The 17,791-nt window shown below is 34.7% G+C and overlaps 1 protein-coding gene across 9 annotated transcripts in view; it reads left to right on the top strand.

Annotated features, from left to right (window-relative positions):
* The window catches only part of BLTP1 (bridge-like lipid transfer protein family member 1), a 214,936-nt gene that overhangs the window by 87,079 nt on the left and 110,066 nt on the right, over window positions 1–17,791 (top strand). For all 9 annotated transcript variants that reach the window (XM_053901272.1, XM_053901273.1, XM_053901274.1 and 6 more), the window contains 5 exons: window positions 3,185–3,304; window positions 3,996–4,276; window positions 10,472–10,722; window positions 13,576–13,834; window positions 14,869–15,706. In XM_053901272.1, the coding sequence (XP_053757247.1) occupies window positions 3,185–3,304; window positions 3,996–4,276; window positions 10,472–10,722; window positions 13,576–13,834; window positions 14,869–15,706 (1,749 nt within the window). The remainder of the gene's footprint in view (window positions 1–3,184; window positions 3,305–3,995; window positions 4,277–10,471; window positions 10,723–13,575; window positions 13,835–14,868; window positions 15,707–17,791) is intronic.

Raw genomic sequence — 17,791 nt, 5'->3', positions numbered from 1 at the left:
ATTGAGAGGATCATGTGGTTCTCGTTCTTCTTTTATTGATGTGATGTATCACATTGATTGTTTGTGGATATTGAACCAGCCCTGCTTCCCAGGTATAAATCCCGCTTGATTGTGGTGAATAATTCCTTCAGTAGATTGTTGGATCCGGTTGCTAGTATTTTGTGGATAATTTTTGCATTCATGTTCATCAGGGAAATTGGTTTGTAGTTCTTTTTAGCAGGGTCTTTGGTTTTGGAATGAATGTAATGCCGACCTCATAGAATGAGTTTGGAAGTTTTCCTTCCATTTCTATTTTTTGAAACAGCTTCAAAAGAATAGGAGTTAATGCTTCTTTAAAGATTTGGTAGAATTCCCCAGGAAAGCCATGCAGCCCTGGGCTCTTGTTTTTTTTGGGGGAGATTTTTGATTACTAATCCAGTGTTTTTACTGGTTATGGGTCTGTTCAAATATTCCATTTCTTCCTGTTTCAGTTTTGGTAGTTTATATGTTTCTAGAAATTAGTCCATTTCTTCCAGATTACTCAGTTTATTGGCATATGATTGCTCATAGTATTCTCTTATTATTGTTTGTATTTCTGCAGTGTTGGTTGTGATCTCTCCTCCTCCTTTCTGATCAAACTGGCTAGGGGCTTATTAGTATTGTTAATTGTTTTAAAGAACCAGCTCGTGGTTTCATTTATTTGTTCTACTGTTTTTTTTTTTTTTTTTTATTTCAATAGCTTTGATTTTTGCTCTAATCTTTATTATTTCCCATCTTCTGCTGGTTATGGGTTTTATTTGCTGTTCTTTTTCCAGCTCTTTAAGGTGTAAGGTTCAGTTGTGTATCTGAGACCTTTCTTCCTTCTCTAAGAAGGCCTGGATTGCTATATACTTCCCTCTTATGACTGCCTTTGCTGCTTCCCAGAGGTTTTGTGCTCTAGTATTATTATTTTCTTTGGCTTCTATGTACTTTTCAATTTCCTCTTTAACTTCTTGGTTAACACATTCATTCTTTAGTAGGATGTTCTTTAGTCTCCAATTATTTGTTGTCTTTCCAGATTTTTTCTTATGGTTCATTTCGAGTTTCATCACGGTGTGGTCTGAAAATATGCATGGAATGCTCTCGATCTTTTTGTACTTGTTGAGGGCTGATTTGTGTCCCAGTATGTGATCTATTCTGGAGAATGTTCCATGTGCACTCAAGAAGAATGTGTATTCCATCTGTGTCACATTTGGGTAATTCTTGCAATATTTCAGACTTTGTCATTACTATATTTGTTACAGTGATCTATGATCAGTAATTATGACTTGCTGAAAGCTCAGATGATGATTAGCATTTTTTAGCAATAAAGTCATGTACGTATTTCCTATTCATATGCTGTGGCACATTTAGACTATAGTAAATAGTGTAAATGTAATTTTTATGTGCACTAGGAAACAAAAAAAATTATTTTTTATCTTTAATAATATTTTTAAATTTTATTTTAATTCCACTATAAAAACATGTAGTATTATATTAATTTCAGGTGTACAGTGTAGTGATTCAGCAATTCCATATATTACTCAGTACTTATCAAGAGTACCCCTAATCCCCTTTGCCTATTTAGCGCCCCCTCCCCCCCACTGCTTCTCTAGTAACCATCTGTTTATTCTCTATAGTTGAGTCTTTTTTTGTTTTCTCTCTTTTTCCTTTTATTCATTTGTTTCTTAAATTCCACATATAGGTGAAATCATATGGTATTTGTCTTTCTCTAACTGGCTTATTTTGCTTAGCATTTTACTCTCTAGATCCATCCATGTTGTTGCAAATGGCAAGATTTCATTCTGTTTTTATGCTAATATTCCATTGTATACACACACACACACACACACACACTGTGTGTGTGTGTGTGTGTGTGTGTGTGTGTGTGTGTGTATACACACTACATCTTTATCCATTCATCTGTTAGTAGATACTCGGGCTGCTTCCATAATTTGGCTATTATAAATAATGGTGCAATAAACATAGTGGTGCATATATCCTTTCGAATTAGCGTTTTCATAATCTTTGAGTAAATACCCAGTAGTGCAATTACTGAATCATAGGATAGCTCTATTTTTCATTTTTTCAGCAACCTCTATACTGTCTTCCATAGTGGCTGCACCAGTTTGCATTCCTGCCAACAGTGTTTTTTCTCCACATCCTGGCCAATACTTGCTGTTTCTTGTGTTTTTGATTTTAGCCACAAAAAATTTATTTGACTTGCTTTATTGCGATATTTGCTTTATTGCGGTGGTCTGGATCCCAACCCGCAATATCTCTAAGGTATGCCTTATTATTATAGAAAACTGATTAGAAGACAAGACACCTGTGTTCTAGTCCTAGCACTGCCTCTAATGAGCAATTGCATGTTATTGAGCCAATAATTTACTCAGTGCTGCCATTTCCCGCAAGGAGTTCATTGAAGTAGGTGATATGTATGTTTTCTTCCAACCTAACCATGACCAAATCTGTTTTAGGAGTAAAGCAATGTTGGGGCGCCTGGGTGGCTCAGTCGGTTAAGCGTCCGACTTCGGCTCAGGTCATGATGTCACGGTCCGTCAGTTCGAGCCCCGCGTCAGGCTCTGTGCTGACAGCTCAGAGCCTGGAGCATGCTTCAGATTCTGTGTCTCCCTCTCTCTCTGACCCTCCCCCGTTCATGCTCTGTCTCTCTCTGTCTCAAAAATAAATAAACATTAAAAAAAAATTAAAAATAAAAAAGGAGTAAAGCAATGTTAAATTTCTGTGGATTATTCTAGACGTCATAATAAAATTTACAGTTGACATATTTCTAAAAAGAAGATTGTGTGTGTGTGTGTGTGTGTGTGTGTGTGTATAATATAGAGTACTCATAAGAAAATCTTACAATTTTAAACTGCTGTACAGTTCTTATAATCCGGTGACACTTATTACTTACCAGTTTACTTTGACTATGTGAGTTTCAATAATAAGTTATATATGTATTCTGTCAATTTAGACCAGCTACTTGCCCATTTGAATGGAAATGGTACATGCTTACTTATGATTAGTTTCTAATTGGCAAGACTTTAATCACTGATGATTTCATTTATCATTATAAAAAATGAAATTTAATTGACTCCTTTTTAAAAATACACATGTAGCCAGAATTTTATTTAATAAGTATCTAAATGGTGAAAAATTAATACTCATTTCATTTCCATTTTAGTTGAGCTGTATTCCTGGGCCTTGTCCAACTTCAGATGATTTGAAATATACTATGACTCGTTTAGCAGTAGATGGAGCAGATATTTATATTGTGGAGCATGGCTGTGCTACAAATCTAAAGGTACACATTTGTCTATTTCTTGGCTAGTGTAGTTCTTTTTCCTTTTTACCAAACCATACCTCCATTTCTTGAAATAGAACACACATTTATAATTTGCCATCTCACAAAACACTATAGAATCCCAAGAGATAGCTCTTGGTGTTTTGCCTGTCTGTGTTCTCTTCTGGTGTGTTTCTTAAGGCATACTTTCTTTCACTACTATTTCACTCTAACTGAATTATCATGACCTTGCTTTTTGGCAGAGATGTAAACGTGTAGCTTGCTTTTATGGCAGGGATTAAATTGGCAGTGTTTTTAAAAGATTTGATTTTAAGTGCCTTTAGGTATTATATATTTATATCCTGCCTGGGTCTTGCAAACATCTATTTGCCACCTCTGCTTTATGGGTTACTGCTTAAAATTAAGCCTTATTAAGAGTCTGTAATTTTTATTACTTCCTACCCTTATAACTTTTCTTTCCTCCTTCTCTCTTTTGTTTTCCTTTGGACTTATGTTCTTTTCCTTTTATCCTCTTTTTTGTTTTTAATTGAATGTCTATTTTCATTCTGTTGCATTTATCTTTTCTGTTTCCCTTCTTTTTCTTCTTCTGTCTTTCATGCAGTTTGAAATAAGTGCCTGTTCTATAGTTTATTCTAAGTTGATTAAGAATATGGAGACCACAGTTTTATTTCATTCTCTTCATTCAATTTAGATGGGTGCAATTCGAGTTGCGAACTGTAATCTCCACAATCAGTCGGTTGGGGAAGGAATAAGTGCTGCAATTCAGGATTTTCAAGTGAGACAGTACATTGAACAGTTAAATAATTCCAGAGTTGGACTTCAGCCTGCAGTGCTACGGAGGGCCTATTGGCTTGAAGCTGGGTCAGCCAATTTAGGACTCATTACCGTTGATATTGCATTAGCTGCAGATCATCATTCTAAACATGAGGCCCAAAGACATTTCTTAGAAACTCATGATGCCAGAACTAAGAGGTAAGTTAAATTTAAGGATGGTAATAGTCCCAAGCTCAGATGAAAATTAGCCTATAATTATAGAGCAAATTCTACTGTTAGGAATGGAATAAGAATATTTTATATAAAGACAAAATATGATTGTGCTGGGTACACCTCAGTGGATATATAAGAATTTGATACTTAAGTAAATACATTATATATCTCATCTGTGGTAATTGTGTGGTTGCTGGAAATAACATTGTTTTTTAATGTATTTCTAAGCTCATACTATGTGTATTAGCAGTGAAATGAGTTTAAACTATTGGTTCCCAAATAACATTTTATAGAGCACTATCCTCCTTTCTTTCCCATGACAGCCATCCACTTCCAATTCATCATTTCTAGGAAACATCATTGCTATCACTGTGTACTCTACAAAATTCCTTTTATGGGCCTTCATGACTGCAGGGGAGACTAAAAAAAAATATGGCACCTAATTCCTAAGGAATGGTTGTTAAGAAATAATTTTATCTGCCATTCAAAAAGTTGCCAGAGCCTCTTACTGACTCATGTCCATTTAAAATACCAGGACATGGGAATGCAAGCTGGTGCAGCCACTCTGGAAAACAGTATGGAGGTTCCTCAAAAAATTAAAAATAGAACTACCCTACAACCCAGCAATTGCACTACTAAGTATTTATCCAAGGGATACAGGTGTGCTGTTTTGAAGGGACACATGCACCCCCGTGTTTATAGCAGCACTATCAACAATAGCCAAAGTATGGAAAGAGCCCAAATGTCCATCGATGGATGAATGGATAAAGATGATGTGGTATATATATATACAATGGAGTATTACTTGGCAATCAAAAAGAGTGAAATCTTGCCATTTGCAACTAGGTGGATGGAACTGGAGAGTATTATGCTAAGTGAAATTAGAGAAAGACAAAAATCATATGACTTCACTACTATGAGGACTTTAAGATACAAAACAGATGAACATAAGGGAAGGGAAACAAAAATAATATAAAAACAGGGAGGGGGACAAAACAGAAGAGACTCACAAATGTGGAGAACAAACTGAGGGTTACTGGAGGGGTTGTGGGAGGGGAGATGGGCTAAATGGGTAAGGGGCACTAAGGAATCTACTCCTGAAATCATTGTTGCACTATATGCTAACTAATTTGGATATAAATCTAAAAAAATTTAAAAAAAATTAAAATAAATAAATAAATAAATAAATAAATAAATAAATAAAATACCAGGTTAACTTTTTCCATCCCTATCTCTGCCATTATAAAGTTAATACGAGCTTATTTTATTTTATTTATTTTTATTTTATTAAAAAATTTTTAAAAATGTTTATTTTTGAGAGAGAGAGAGAGAGAGAGAGCAAGCAGGGGAGGAACAAAGAGAGAGAGAGACACAGGATCCAAGCAGGCTTGGTGCTGTCAGCACAGAGCCCGATGTGGGGCTGCAGTCCATGAACTGTGTGATTGTGACCTGAGCTGAAGTCAGACGCTTAACTAACTGAGCCACCCAGGCACCCCGAGCTTGTTTTTAAAATAGAGGAAACTATTCCGAAATAGAGGGAAATAATTTCCATAACCTTATCACACTGAATTTATCATATTTCTTACCCGTATTTTTAGTGTATCTTTCTTACACTTGAGATCGTCTTGTATTTATATTTTAAAATTCAGCATGTTGTATTAAACTTACACCCTAACCATCTGCCCAAATAATAGAAAATTTTATAAAGTTCCTTTCAAATAAATGATAATACACAATTAGAAAGATAAATTGTACTTTATTTAACCATTGCCCTTGTTATATTAAATATGTAGATAGTGTTTCTAAATTTATCATTTTAAATAATAGAGGAACGTTTTGCACATAAAATCTTTTCTCACATGGTCTTTCAATTCCTTTTATTTTTTTAACTATCTTTTTAATGTTTGTTTATTTTAGAGAGAGACAGCCTGAGTGCACAGGGGATGGGCAAAGAGAAAGGGAGACAGAATCCCAGCTCTGGGCTGACAGCTGCGCTAAGACGATGTGGGGCTCGATCTCACAAACTGTGAGATCATGACCTGAACCCAGATCAAGAGCCACCCAGGCACCCCTAAATTCCCTTTAAATAGTTTCTTTAGAAAGAGATGTGACGGTGCCTTTTGATATGCCTTCCCAAATTACTTCCCAGAAAGATTATTTCAGTTTATATTCCCAGTGGCTTTTAGGAGCATCTCTGTCTCACTGCATCTTTGCTGCCCTTTAAGTGTTTTGTGAGAATTAAAACGTGGTATCTCTTTGTTTTATTTTGCATTTCTTTATTTCTGAGATTTACACTTTTTTTCATGTATTTATTGGCTGTTTTTATTTCCTCATTTGTAAATTGCACGTTATTATTCTGTGTATATTTATTTATTGGCATATTGTATTTCTTAAAAATTTTTAAGAGCTCTTTATATAGATTACCATCCTTTTAATAGTTCCTGTTGCTAATATTTTGCAAATTGTTTCATTTTTAATTTTTTTAATCTTACAGATTTTAATTTTTGTATATTAAAATATGTCAGTTTTCCCCTTTGTAATTCTTTTACTAATTTGAGAAAGTATTTCTTTTGCTAGTAATCCCTTGGCACCTGTATTTTCTTATTTTTTTCCTATCTTTTTTTAACTCTATCTGGATTTTTCTGCAAATATCTTCTCAAATACAGAAAAATTCATACCTAATACACATTTATTTTTCCATTTCATCACAAATGTTTAGGTATTTTTATCTATTAATTTTCCCGAAGAACTATTTTTTTTAGTTAAAAAATTTTTTGAGGTTTTTATTGAGGTTACATTTATCTTTTAAGTTACTTTAAGATCCTGACATTTTATAAAAGTGAGTATGGAAGCTCATGTGTGGAGAATATTGTTTTAAAAACTTTGATTTCTTTGATAATTATTTCTCAGGAAGCCAGTTAATGTGAACAAAGCGCTTGCGTCTAATTAGCTGAGATGGTAGAACAAGGTGCTGATGAAGCTAAGGAGGTGGCATCATGTGATTCAGGTTCCAGGTGTTCAAGTAAATCCAACCATTTAGATTGGTTTCAGTGCTCTGATTGGTTAATAATTGTGAAGAGTCTGGGATTTTATCCTACTTGCAAGCTAACAAGTTAGCCTACCACAGTTTCATGGCTGCTGGCAGAAAACACAAGACCTCTGGCCAGAGACAAAGGACTTTATTACTTACAGCAAAAGCACTAGCCAGAGTCCTATGTGCTTGCATTGGTTCTCTGTGCCCTCAAAGTAGGGTTTCCAGATGAAATACAGGAAGCCCAGTTAAATTTGAATTTCAGGGGCACCTGGGTGGCTCAGTTGGTTAAGCGTCCGACTTCAGCTCAGGTCATGATCTTGCGGTCTGTGAGTTTGAACCCCGCGTCGGGCTCTGTGCTGACAGCTCAGAGCCTGGAGCCTGTTTCAGATTCTGTGTCTCCCTCTCTCTCTGACCCTCCCCCGTTCATGCTGTGTCTCTCTCTGTCCCAAAAATAAATAAAAACGTTAAAAAAATTTTTTTTTAAAAATTGAATTTCAGATAAATGATAAACAACAAATAACTTCTCAGTGTGTCATATTGCCCCATACATTGCATAAGAAAAACTTATTTACGTTTATTTATTTTGAGAGAGAGAGCACACGCGCGTGCGTGTGTGTGAGTGGGGGAGGGGCAGAGAGAGAGGGAGAGAGAGAATCCCAAGCAGGCTCTGTGCCTGATGCGGGCTCGATCTCACAACCGTGGGATCATGTACTGAGCTGAAATCAAGAGTGTAGCGCTTAACTGACTGGCTCACCCAGGCGGCCCTTTACCACTTTTGTAGTAAGTGGAAGCAAGCCTGCTCTATTTCAGGATGAGACATTACCTCATCTTTTAAGGTTGTTTACTGCTAGTACATCCCTGAGAAGTGGCCCGGTCAGAGCTTCACTTTCTTGGCAAGAACAGGTAGGCATGTTTAGGCATATTGGTGATTGCCTCTCCTAGCATGTAGGTATCAGAGGTAACTCACTGATCTTCAGCTTTGGCTGGCTGCCTTTGTGTATATTTGATTCCCAGGAGTTTTGGGGCCTAGATATATTATTTTTTCATATAATTGGAGAAGTTGCTGGACACAAAGGTCATTAGTTTCTTTAGGTCAGTGTTTTTGAAAAGTATACTTCCCAAACCACCACCACCAGTGTGTACTTGGAACTTGTTAGAAATTTATATAATAAGACCTTACCAGACTTCATTCAGAAACTCTGGGGGTGGTGCCCTGCTCCCCATATTGTGATAAGTCCTCTAGGTGATTCAAATGCAAGCTAAAGTTTAAGAACTAGTGCACTGAACTATAATAAAGGTAAGGAAAGGGAGCTTACATTTGTTACGCAACTTCTGTATTGCAGGTTTTATATCAGGAGCTTTACATATGTTATATCATTTAATCTTCAAAACAGTCTTATTAGGTATATCAGACCATAATTTTACATTTGAGGAAACTGAGGCTCAGAAATTAACATGTCCAAAATCCTAGAGTTATTAAGTGGCACCACTGGAATTAGAACCCATGTCTAGATGACAGCAAATCCATGCATTTTGCTAAGCTTTTTGCTACACAAATGAGGTAAAAACTGTGTGGAATATGTAAGATCTTTTATTTTGATGGTGCTTAAAATAGTTTGCTTAGTGACTGAATCTTAATACTTTATAATGGAGAAGTGATTTGCATTTGATAACATTTAATTGCAGTAATACCTCAAATTTTCACTAATCCTAAGGCTTTCTCATGTATTTTTCCTTCTGTCTTCTCTAGACTGATGTTCCACTTCTAACTTGATATATTTCATCTCATCTTTCACATCTCAAATATTACTTTTTGAAAGTTTCCTTCTTTTTCCTTATCACAATACCCTGTTTTTTTTTTTTTATTACTTCATAGCACTCAGTATAATTTATGATTAGATATTTTTGTTTATGGCTTGTCTGTGCCTCTGTACTCTAAACTTCACATGGATAAGACTGTCACTTTCACCTAGCACAATACTAGGCACATATAGATATGTTCAAGAAATATAAATGAGTGAATGTAAAATGAAAATGATAATACCTATTCTGTCTTCCCTTGAGGGCCCTGAGGAGACAGTGAGATAATGCGTGTAAATATGTTTAGCAAAACAGACTTAATATGAGATGGTTTTATCATTTAAAGTTTGAAAAAGAGGAATAAAGATATATCTCCTATATTTGTATTATATTTTTTTAAGAAAGAGGATAGTTAATATACTGACAGGCTTATGTATGGACCACTCACAGAGCCTGAAGACTTTTACATACATTTTCTCCCATTGCCTTAATTCTTAATACTTCATTTGAAGTCCTTATTACAAAATTATTAGTTTTTTTCTCTAAAAGATAGAATGCATCATTTTGGCCTTATACATCATTTTGGCCTTATTGAGAAATAATTTCCTACTTGTCCCACGTTTATAGTATTTTGGTGTATTTACCATGTGAAATAGGCTGTGAAGTGCTAACGGTGATAAATTATTAAGTATAATCTATACCCATGGTTTTGTCCATTTTTTACATTAATGTTTAAAATTTTTAGTCCTTTTGAGAATATTTAAATATTCTCAAATAAAATTTAAATAAAAATATTTAAAACTGCTATTTTAAAATTGGATTTAAATGTCTGATCTTTAACATTTGCTTTTTCTAACATATATATATGTGTGTATATATATATATATATATGTTTGTAGCTTGTAGCATATGCTACATCTCTCTTCCTGTTCCTGCTTACTTTCATCTCACCATGGTGATATTGGGTTTTTGTTTTAAATGTTTATTTGTTTATTTAGAGAGAAAGCAGAAGGGGGAGGGACAGAGAGAGGAGAGAATATGAAGCAGGTATTGGGACTCAATCTCAAGAACTGTGAGATCATGACCTAGCTGAAATCAAGTCAGATGCTTAACTGTGCTACCCAGGTGCCTCCCAGACTGTTTTTTTTTTTTTTTTTTTAAGAAAGACAAAATGGTTAAAAAGACATTCCACAATAAAAATAAACTTTTATGTTTGTGTTTACCTTGTCTTTTACAAATATTAACAATTAACTTATTTTTAATTATTTGCCAAAAAGTTTTTTATTTCTTAATGAGTTTTTGTTATGTTGTTGTTTTTGTTTGTTTCTGTTTTGGGTTCTGTTTAGGTTGTGGTTTTTGTGGCCAGATGATACCCTGAAGAATAAGAGGTGTAAGAACAAATGTGGTTGTCTTGGTGGCTGCAGATTCTTTGGTGGCACAGTAACTGGCCTAGATTTCTTCAAACTTGAAGAGTTGACACCTTCCAGTAGTTCTGCGTTTTCAAGCACGAGTGCAGAGTCTGATATGTATTATGGACAGTCTCTGTTACAGCCTGGAGAATGGATTATTACTAAAGAAATTCCCAAAATTGTAGATGGTAATGTGTTGTCACTTGTGCTAATCTTTTATTATCTTTATCTTTTATTATCTTTATCTACATCATTCTGAGAGAGCTGTGTTACTTTGTTCAACTCAATTTTTTGAGCAGTCTTACAGGTAGAATTCATTTTAATCTGCCTTTGTTTTGCAGATGATTTAACTAAAGCCAGTTAAGACTAATGAGTTTTTTATAGTTATACAAGGCAAAAGTAGGCCTACTCTTTGGATCTCCCATTGTTGGTATTGGTGATCTTCCTAGCCAACTGTATTCTGAGTATTACATATCATTTCCTAGAAGTCAGCTTCCAGAGGTGCACTTACGAATAGCTGTGTTCCAAGGTAACAGTTGTTTTATCAAGGTTACTTTTATAGGAAAACTTGTCAAGAGTAGTATTTATACTGTTGGGCTTCATGTTACCAACTACTTTTGCAATATACTCTTATCACTGAAAAATGAACATATCAAGAAGAGAAATGTGACCTTTCCTTAGATCCAGTAGCATAACTTTGTAAATATACAAGTTTGGTATGAGCAGTAAATGGTGGTTTTAAGTATATTAGACTTAGATTTATCTAGTATCTTTTCTCTAAAGACTTCACAAATGGATTTTCCTTTGGATTTTTTTTAGTTGTGTGTTCCTACAATTAAGTGCAGTGTTTACTGCTTAAGTTGCCATGCTGTCAAGAAGTGAAATTTAGAGAAGTCTTGGTATTTTACTAATATTAGCCTTTTCCTCTAGATCTATTCAGAAGCATTGACAGCACTGCCTTTTGTCTGTAGACAAAAAGGGAGGGAAGAAAGTGTATTGATTTCCCATGTATAAGGAGCTCTTAGAGGAAAGAGCTGAGCTACATACGTCAAACTCTCGTTTTAATGATATTTCACTAAATATTAATACATAAGTATGTACATCTTATTTAAAGTTGACTTCTGTAGTTTTGGCTAGAATAACAGTACATTATTATTATTTTTTTTAAATGTGTATTTATTTTTGAGAGAGAGACACACAGAGCACAAGCTAGGAGGGGCGGAGAGAGAGGGAGACATAGAATCCGGAGCAGGACCCAGGCTCTGAGCTGTCGGCACAGAGCCTGACGTGGGGCTCAGACTCACAAACCGTGAGATCAAGACCTGAGCTGAAGTCAGACGCTTAGCCCACTGAGCCACATAGGCGCCCCAATAACAGTACATTATTGTATAAAATCTGCAAACATTAAAACTTCTTGACATTTAAAAGATAGGAAAGATGCTAAATAAAATATATCATTTTTCTTATAATATTACTTTCTTACATTTGAATAATGTTTGTTTTTAAAAGTTTTCACAGGCATTTTCTTATTTAATCTTCAAGCTTCCATGTGAGTTCTATATTTTCCTTGTTTACAGTAAGGAAAGTGAGGCTCATCACTGAGACTGAGTTGCATGAAATCATATAGCCAAGTAGATGGCTAAGCAGAAACTAGAATCAGGGCCATCAAAGCCACTTCAGTGTTATTTCTGCTGTACTACAGCTGGCACTAATTTCAACTCTGCTTGATTTTCTAATCTGGATGAAAATTTAACCATCACAAATGGAAGGCAGAAAATCTACAGGGAATTTACACGTAGTGGAAAAGAGGGAAGAGAACAAATTCTCCAACTGAACAAAGCAAAGCTCATTATAACTCTTATAATGTATAATAATAAGGATTTTCTGTATCTCCTGTTGATTCAGGAGTGACTTATAATTCACAAATTGCTATAAATTTGCTATAGATTTAACCACTATGTAAGTATGTGACTTTCTGATTGTTGTAGTTTCCAGGAGCCAAGTATAGATGTGCAGTGTTAGGATAGAATCAAGGAGGGCACATGGTAGAACTCAGGATTTCCTTGGAAGGTCAGTGAACACTAGTTTCCTACCACTTACAAGTGAATGAAACTCCGTTTTGACTTTTACTGCTTTGATTTTTCCATTTGTGGTAAGAGAAGCAAATAATATTACTTACATTGTAAATTCTTAAGTCTTCTTACCCCTTAAATTCCATCTAGGACTGCATTCTTCTTGGAGAGAAGTTTTATCCTACTAGCGGATTCCTCTTTCTTGAATAACACATGGATGGTTGGAGGAGAATCGAAACTGGGCCAGACTTATTTTTTGGATCTAAGCAGCTGTGGAACTCTCTTTTCATTCTCCTTCTCCTCCATTTACATAACACATCACAGGGCTCTTTTAAAAGGCTGAGGAAATGTTCCACATTAAAGAATACATGACAACTGAATGCAGTAATATATGATCTTAGATTGAAGGGGCAGAGGTGCTTTAAAGGACATTATTGGGTCAATTGAAAAAAATGGGAAGCACATCACAGATTAGATAACAGTATTGTATAAATACTAAATTTATCAAATTGACAATTATACAGTGGTTATTTATTATTCTTAGGAAATAAACATTTAACTATTTAGGGTAAAAGGCCACAATGTCTGCAAATGACTTTCAGTTCAAAAAGCACTATGTATATATTATACATAATAGAGAAAATGGGGCAAAAAGTTTAAAATAGGTAATTCCAAGTAAAAAATTTATGGTGGCTTTGTGTTATTCTTTAAAGTTTTCTCTAAGTTTGAAAAGTTTCAAATAAAGGTTAAAAAAAAGAGGAAGAAAAATTTCAATGACTATGGACTCTGGATCCATACCTAATGTAGATATCTTTCTATAGTGTTTAGCATATTGTTATGTGAAACTGAATACTTTTGCTGTAAAAAATGATTATGTTTATAAAAATAAGAAATTGGATTAAGTGTTCACATTTTTCACAAATTGCTTTTGAAATTATGTTCATATAACCTACTTTTTTGTTTGTTCAGGTAATGTGAATAGCATGAAGAGGAAAGAATGGGAAAACAAATCAGTGGGAATAGAAGTAGAAAGAAAAACTCAGCACCTTAGTCTTCAAGTACCGTTACGATCTCATAGCTCATCTTCTTCCTCAGAAGAAAATAGTAGTTCTAGTGCTGCACAGCCTTTATTGGCTGGAGAAAAAGAAAGTCCCTCTTCTGTTGCTGATGACCATTTGGTTCAAAAAGAATTCTTGCATAGTGCGAAAAGAGATGATGGCCAAGTAAGGTCAGTCAGTATTCAATTAGATTTAGAAACCTGATCCTAATAAGATAGTTATTACCAAAAATTTTGGCAAGAAAATCTTTTTTCCTCTCAACTCATACTATAGAAAATTTTCTCTTCCTGAACATATTTTTAAATGTTAGTTTGCTGTTGTCTGGTTACAAAATTAATACATATTCACTGCAGAAATAGGAAAATACAGAAAAGTATAATGAAAATAAATATTTCTTGTCATCTCACAGATATGAACATTTCAGATTTTCCTCCATTCTCCTTGGCTATTCCTTCTTATTTCCTATTTCCATGTCCTCCATTTTTCACCCTTTATCTCTTCTTTCTCTTCCTCTTACAACCTGCCATTGGTTGGATGTTATCCCTCAGGACTCTGTTCTGTACCTTTATCTCTACTCACTCTGTACTGTTTCCCTAGATGGTCTCAATAATGGTTTGGCTTTAATTAAGATCTTTTAAATCTGAAACTCCAGCCAAAACTTTTGTTTCTATAGGCCCAGCTACTTTTTTTATATATATTTTTACTTGGATGTTTCATAGAGACCTCAGACTCAACCTATAAAAAATGAACTAGTACCTCTCATGCTCAACTTGCTCTGCCTCAGTAAATGGCACTAGCATCAGTTGCTGAAGTTGGTGATATTGGGGTTATCTGTAACTTCTTCCTTTCCTTCAATGCCTCTCATTTAATCAAAGGCCTTGGTATATTTTGTTGGACAGACTTTTAAAGGATGTAAAAAAAAAGTTATAAATGCATTAGTGTCCACAAAATATGGATTGAAGATTATACTTTGGGTTTCTTCAAGTTTGTATTTTGCTGTAAGCTGCCTCAATTTTTTCAGAACCACATGGGGTATGAATACATATTGTGCTGTTGTGCTACTTTGTATATTTTATTGTAAAATTTTAGATTTTCCTTTATTCATAAAAGAAATGATTAAAATTACTAAAAGAGTTTTCTAAGTGCTTCTCTTTGTACTTATATGATGTATAGTAAATGGTAATAGCTTTGCTTTCTGCTTTAGTATTCCTACAGAGATATCAGGAAATAGCCCCGTGTCTCCTAATACTCAGGAAAAGTCAGTAGGTCAGTCTCCTCTGAGATCTCCCTTGAAACGACAAGCCTCTGTATGTTCCACTCGACTTGGAAGTACCAAGAGCCTTACTGCTGCTTTTTATGGGGACAAGCAGCCGGTTACAGTTGGAGTCCAGTTTAGTAGTGATGTCTCCCGAAGTGATGAGAACGTGCTAGACTCACCAAAGCAGAGAAGGAGTTTTGGTTCATTTCCATACACACCATCAGCAGACTCCAATTCATTTCATCAATATCGATCAATGGATTCCAGTATGTCAATGGCTGATAGTGAAGCCTACTTTTCTGCAGCTGAAGAATTTGAGCCCATTAGCAGTGATGAAGGCCCGGGAACTTATCCAGGTAGAAAAAAGAAGAAAAAGCAAACACAGCAGATTGACTACAGTAGGGGTTCCATATATCACAGTGTGGAAGGGCCACTTACTGGCCATGGAGAAAGCATTCAGGATCCCCGAACTCTGCCATTCAAAACTCATCCTTCCCAGGCTTCATTTGTTTCTGCGTTAGGTGGAGAAGATGATGTTATAGAACATCCGTATGTTGTAGAAGTTGAGAAAACAGTAGAGAGTGAACAGATTACTTCTCAACAACCTGTGATGAACTGTTATCAGACTTACCTTACTCAGTTTCAGGTAATTAATTGGTCAGTGAAGCACCCTACTAACAAAAGAACCTCAAAATCCTCATTGCATCGTCCCCTCGATCTGGACACTCCAACCAGTGAAGAAAGTTCATCATCATTTGAACAGCTTTCTGTTCCAACTTTTAAGGTATAAACCAAGCCATTAGTTTCCACTGATACATTTAGTTAGATAAATCAGTTTTTAAGATGTTTCCAAAATTATTCTCTCAGTCATTTTAACTACCTCTCGGAAAGGTAGAATTTCTGAAATCATGGCTTCATGTGTAACAATAAATCTTAGGGTTATCGATGAGTATTATAAGTTTAAGCATATCAAGTTAAGGAACAGTTTCAGACTTGATTGTTACAGTGTTAATTAATATATGGTCTCTATACACATTATGCTCTAAGATTAAGATCAAGTCTCTGTGATTCAAATTTTCACGTCTTGAAAATAAAATTTTGTAGTTGTTTTTAATAGCTGGTGTTCTTTCTACTCAATCTGTAACTGCTTCTAAAAAAAAAAAAAAAAAACTCTAGTTGCTTCTATGCAAATCCAATTCCATGTGCTTGACATTTGAGACCTTCTAATTTAGCAGGAATTGGTTATTGTCCATTTCTGTAATGTATTCTGTAAATAGCTTTTTAAAGGAACACTAAAAATGCATCAAAATAAGTTTAGTGATAATAGCCAATATGAAAACTACTTTTATAAAATTACACATTTATAAGAGATTTTTAAAAAATGATTTTAAAGACCAAAATTAAGCATGTAAAATCTTATGAAACGATTAACAGTGTTTAGGAATTTTATGTGGTGTTTACTTACATAAACATACACACTTATTTAAAGTGTCTAAATGTTAATTTATTCATTCTTAATTCAGATATTATATACCACTGTGTGCCAGGCATTTGATGTACAGTGATGAGGAAAACAGACATAGGACTTAAAGTTTAGGTGTGGGACCCAGACAGTTAATAGAAAAACAGATAGGTATATGATTACAAATTGAGAAGAGTCTTATGAAGATAATCAAAAAGAGAATAATGGGGGATGGGGCTACCAATATTGTATTCACATTAAAGATCTACTGGAGGAGGTAATATTTGCACTGAAACTTAAAGTATGAGAAGAAATTGATGATGGGAAGACCTAGCACAGGCATGAGCCTTGCTAAAATTCTAACGTGGGAAAGAAGTCAGTGCACACTGAACAGTTAGTTAGCAGGGGGTTTGCTCATTTTGAGGCTAGAGACCCAAACAAAAGACAGATCATTAAGGACTTAAAAACCACAGTTTCAGTAGTTAAAATTTCATTAGGAAACTTGTGAGAACTTTAAGGAAATGTGATCTTACGTACTTTAGCTACTAAGTAGAATTGAATTGACATTAAGCAGGAGAACAAGTGGGGTAATCACTTAGGAAGCTGTTGCAGCAATTGGTGCAAGAGGTGACAGGGCTGGACTTAAGTAATGCTGGAAATGTGATAAATGGAGTTGGAATACATGTATGCATTTGAGCAATATTTGTTGAAGGAAGAAGAAGCATTAGTGACCATTACAAAGTTTTGGTTTTAAGGTTGTGCCATTTCTTGCCCAAGATGAATGACCCATGTTAAGATTTCAAAATGTTTTCTTTATTCCATGTGAAAATATGTTGGTATATGAATTTTCCAGTATAAAAAACATATGGTACTTCCATACAGAATAGTAACTGAGAGGTTAGAATTACTTTAGTAATTGCATAAATCTTTCTAGTTTGGTTAGGCAATCAACTCTCTGGAGTAAATAAGTCAAGGAAGTAATTCATATCTTTAGATAATTTCAAAATAGAATATAGGCAATAAGAAAGTCATTTTTCTCTATTAAATCTGAATAACTGGCTAGCATTTAAAAGAGTTCAGTTTGTTTTGAATAACCAAGTGCATTATTAATTTTAATTGTTATATGTTATCTACAATCTAGTTTTTCATATAACTTAATGTTTCTCTGGGATTCTTTCTCACTTAAAAGTTGATTGTGTTAGGAGAAGGTTCTAAAATTAGTTTAAGAAAAGCTCAGAAAAGGAACTTCGGAGTAAAGACATTTGAAGCACTTATTTTTAAGCTTTAGTTATGTAGTCTTTTACTATCATTATTGAATCCTCACAGCCCTGCCCTCTCATTTGTCTGAATAATCAGAAAATGAAAGTGCCAATTCCATATTTTATGACTTTCTCAATTTGTTAAATA

The sequence above is a fragment of the Panthera pardus genome, unplaced genomic scaffold (genome assembly GCF_024362965.1).
Source record: "Panthera pardus isolate Hobbes unplaced genomic scaffold, ASM2436296v1 HiC_scaffold_13, whole genome shotgun sequence".
NCBI classification, from domain to species: domain Eukaryota; kingdom Metazoa; phylum Chordata; class Mammalia; order Carnivora; family Felidae; genus Panthera; species Panthera pardus.
Note: the sequence above shows the minus strand (reverse complement) of the source record. Positions and strands in the feature narration are given on the sequence as shown.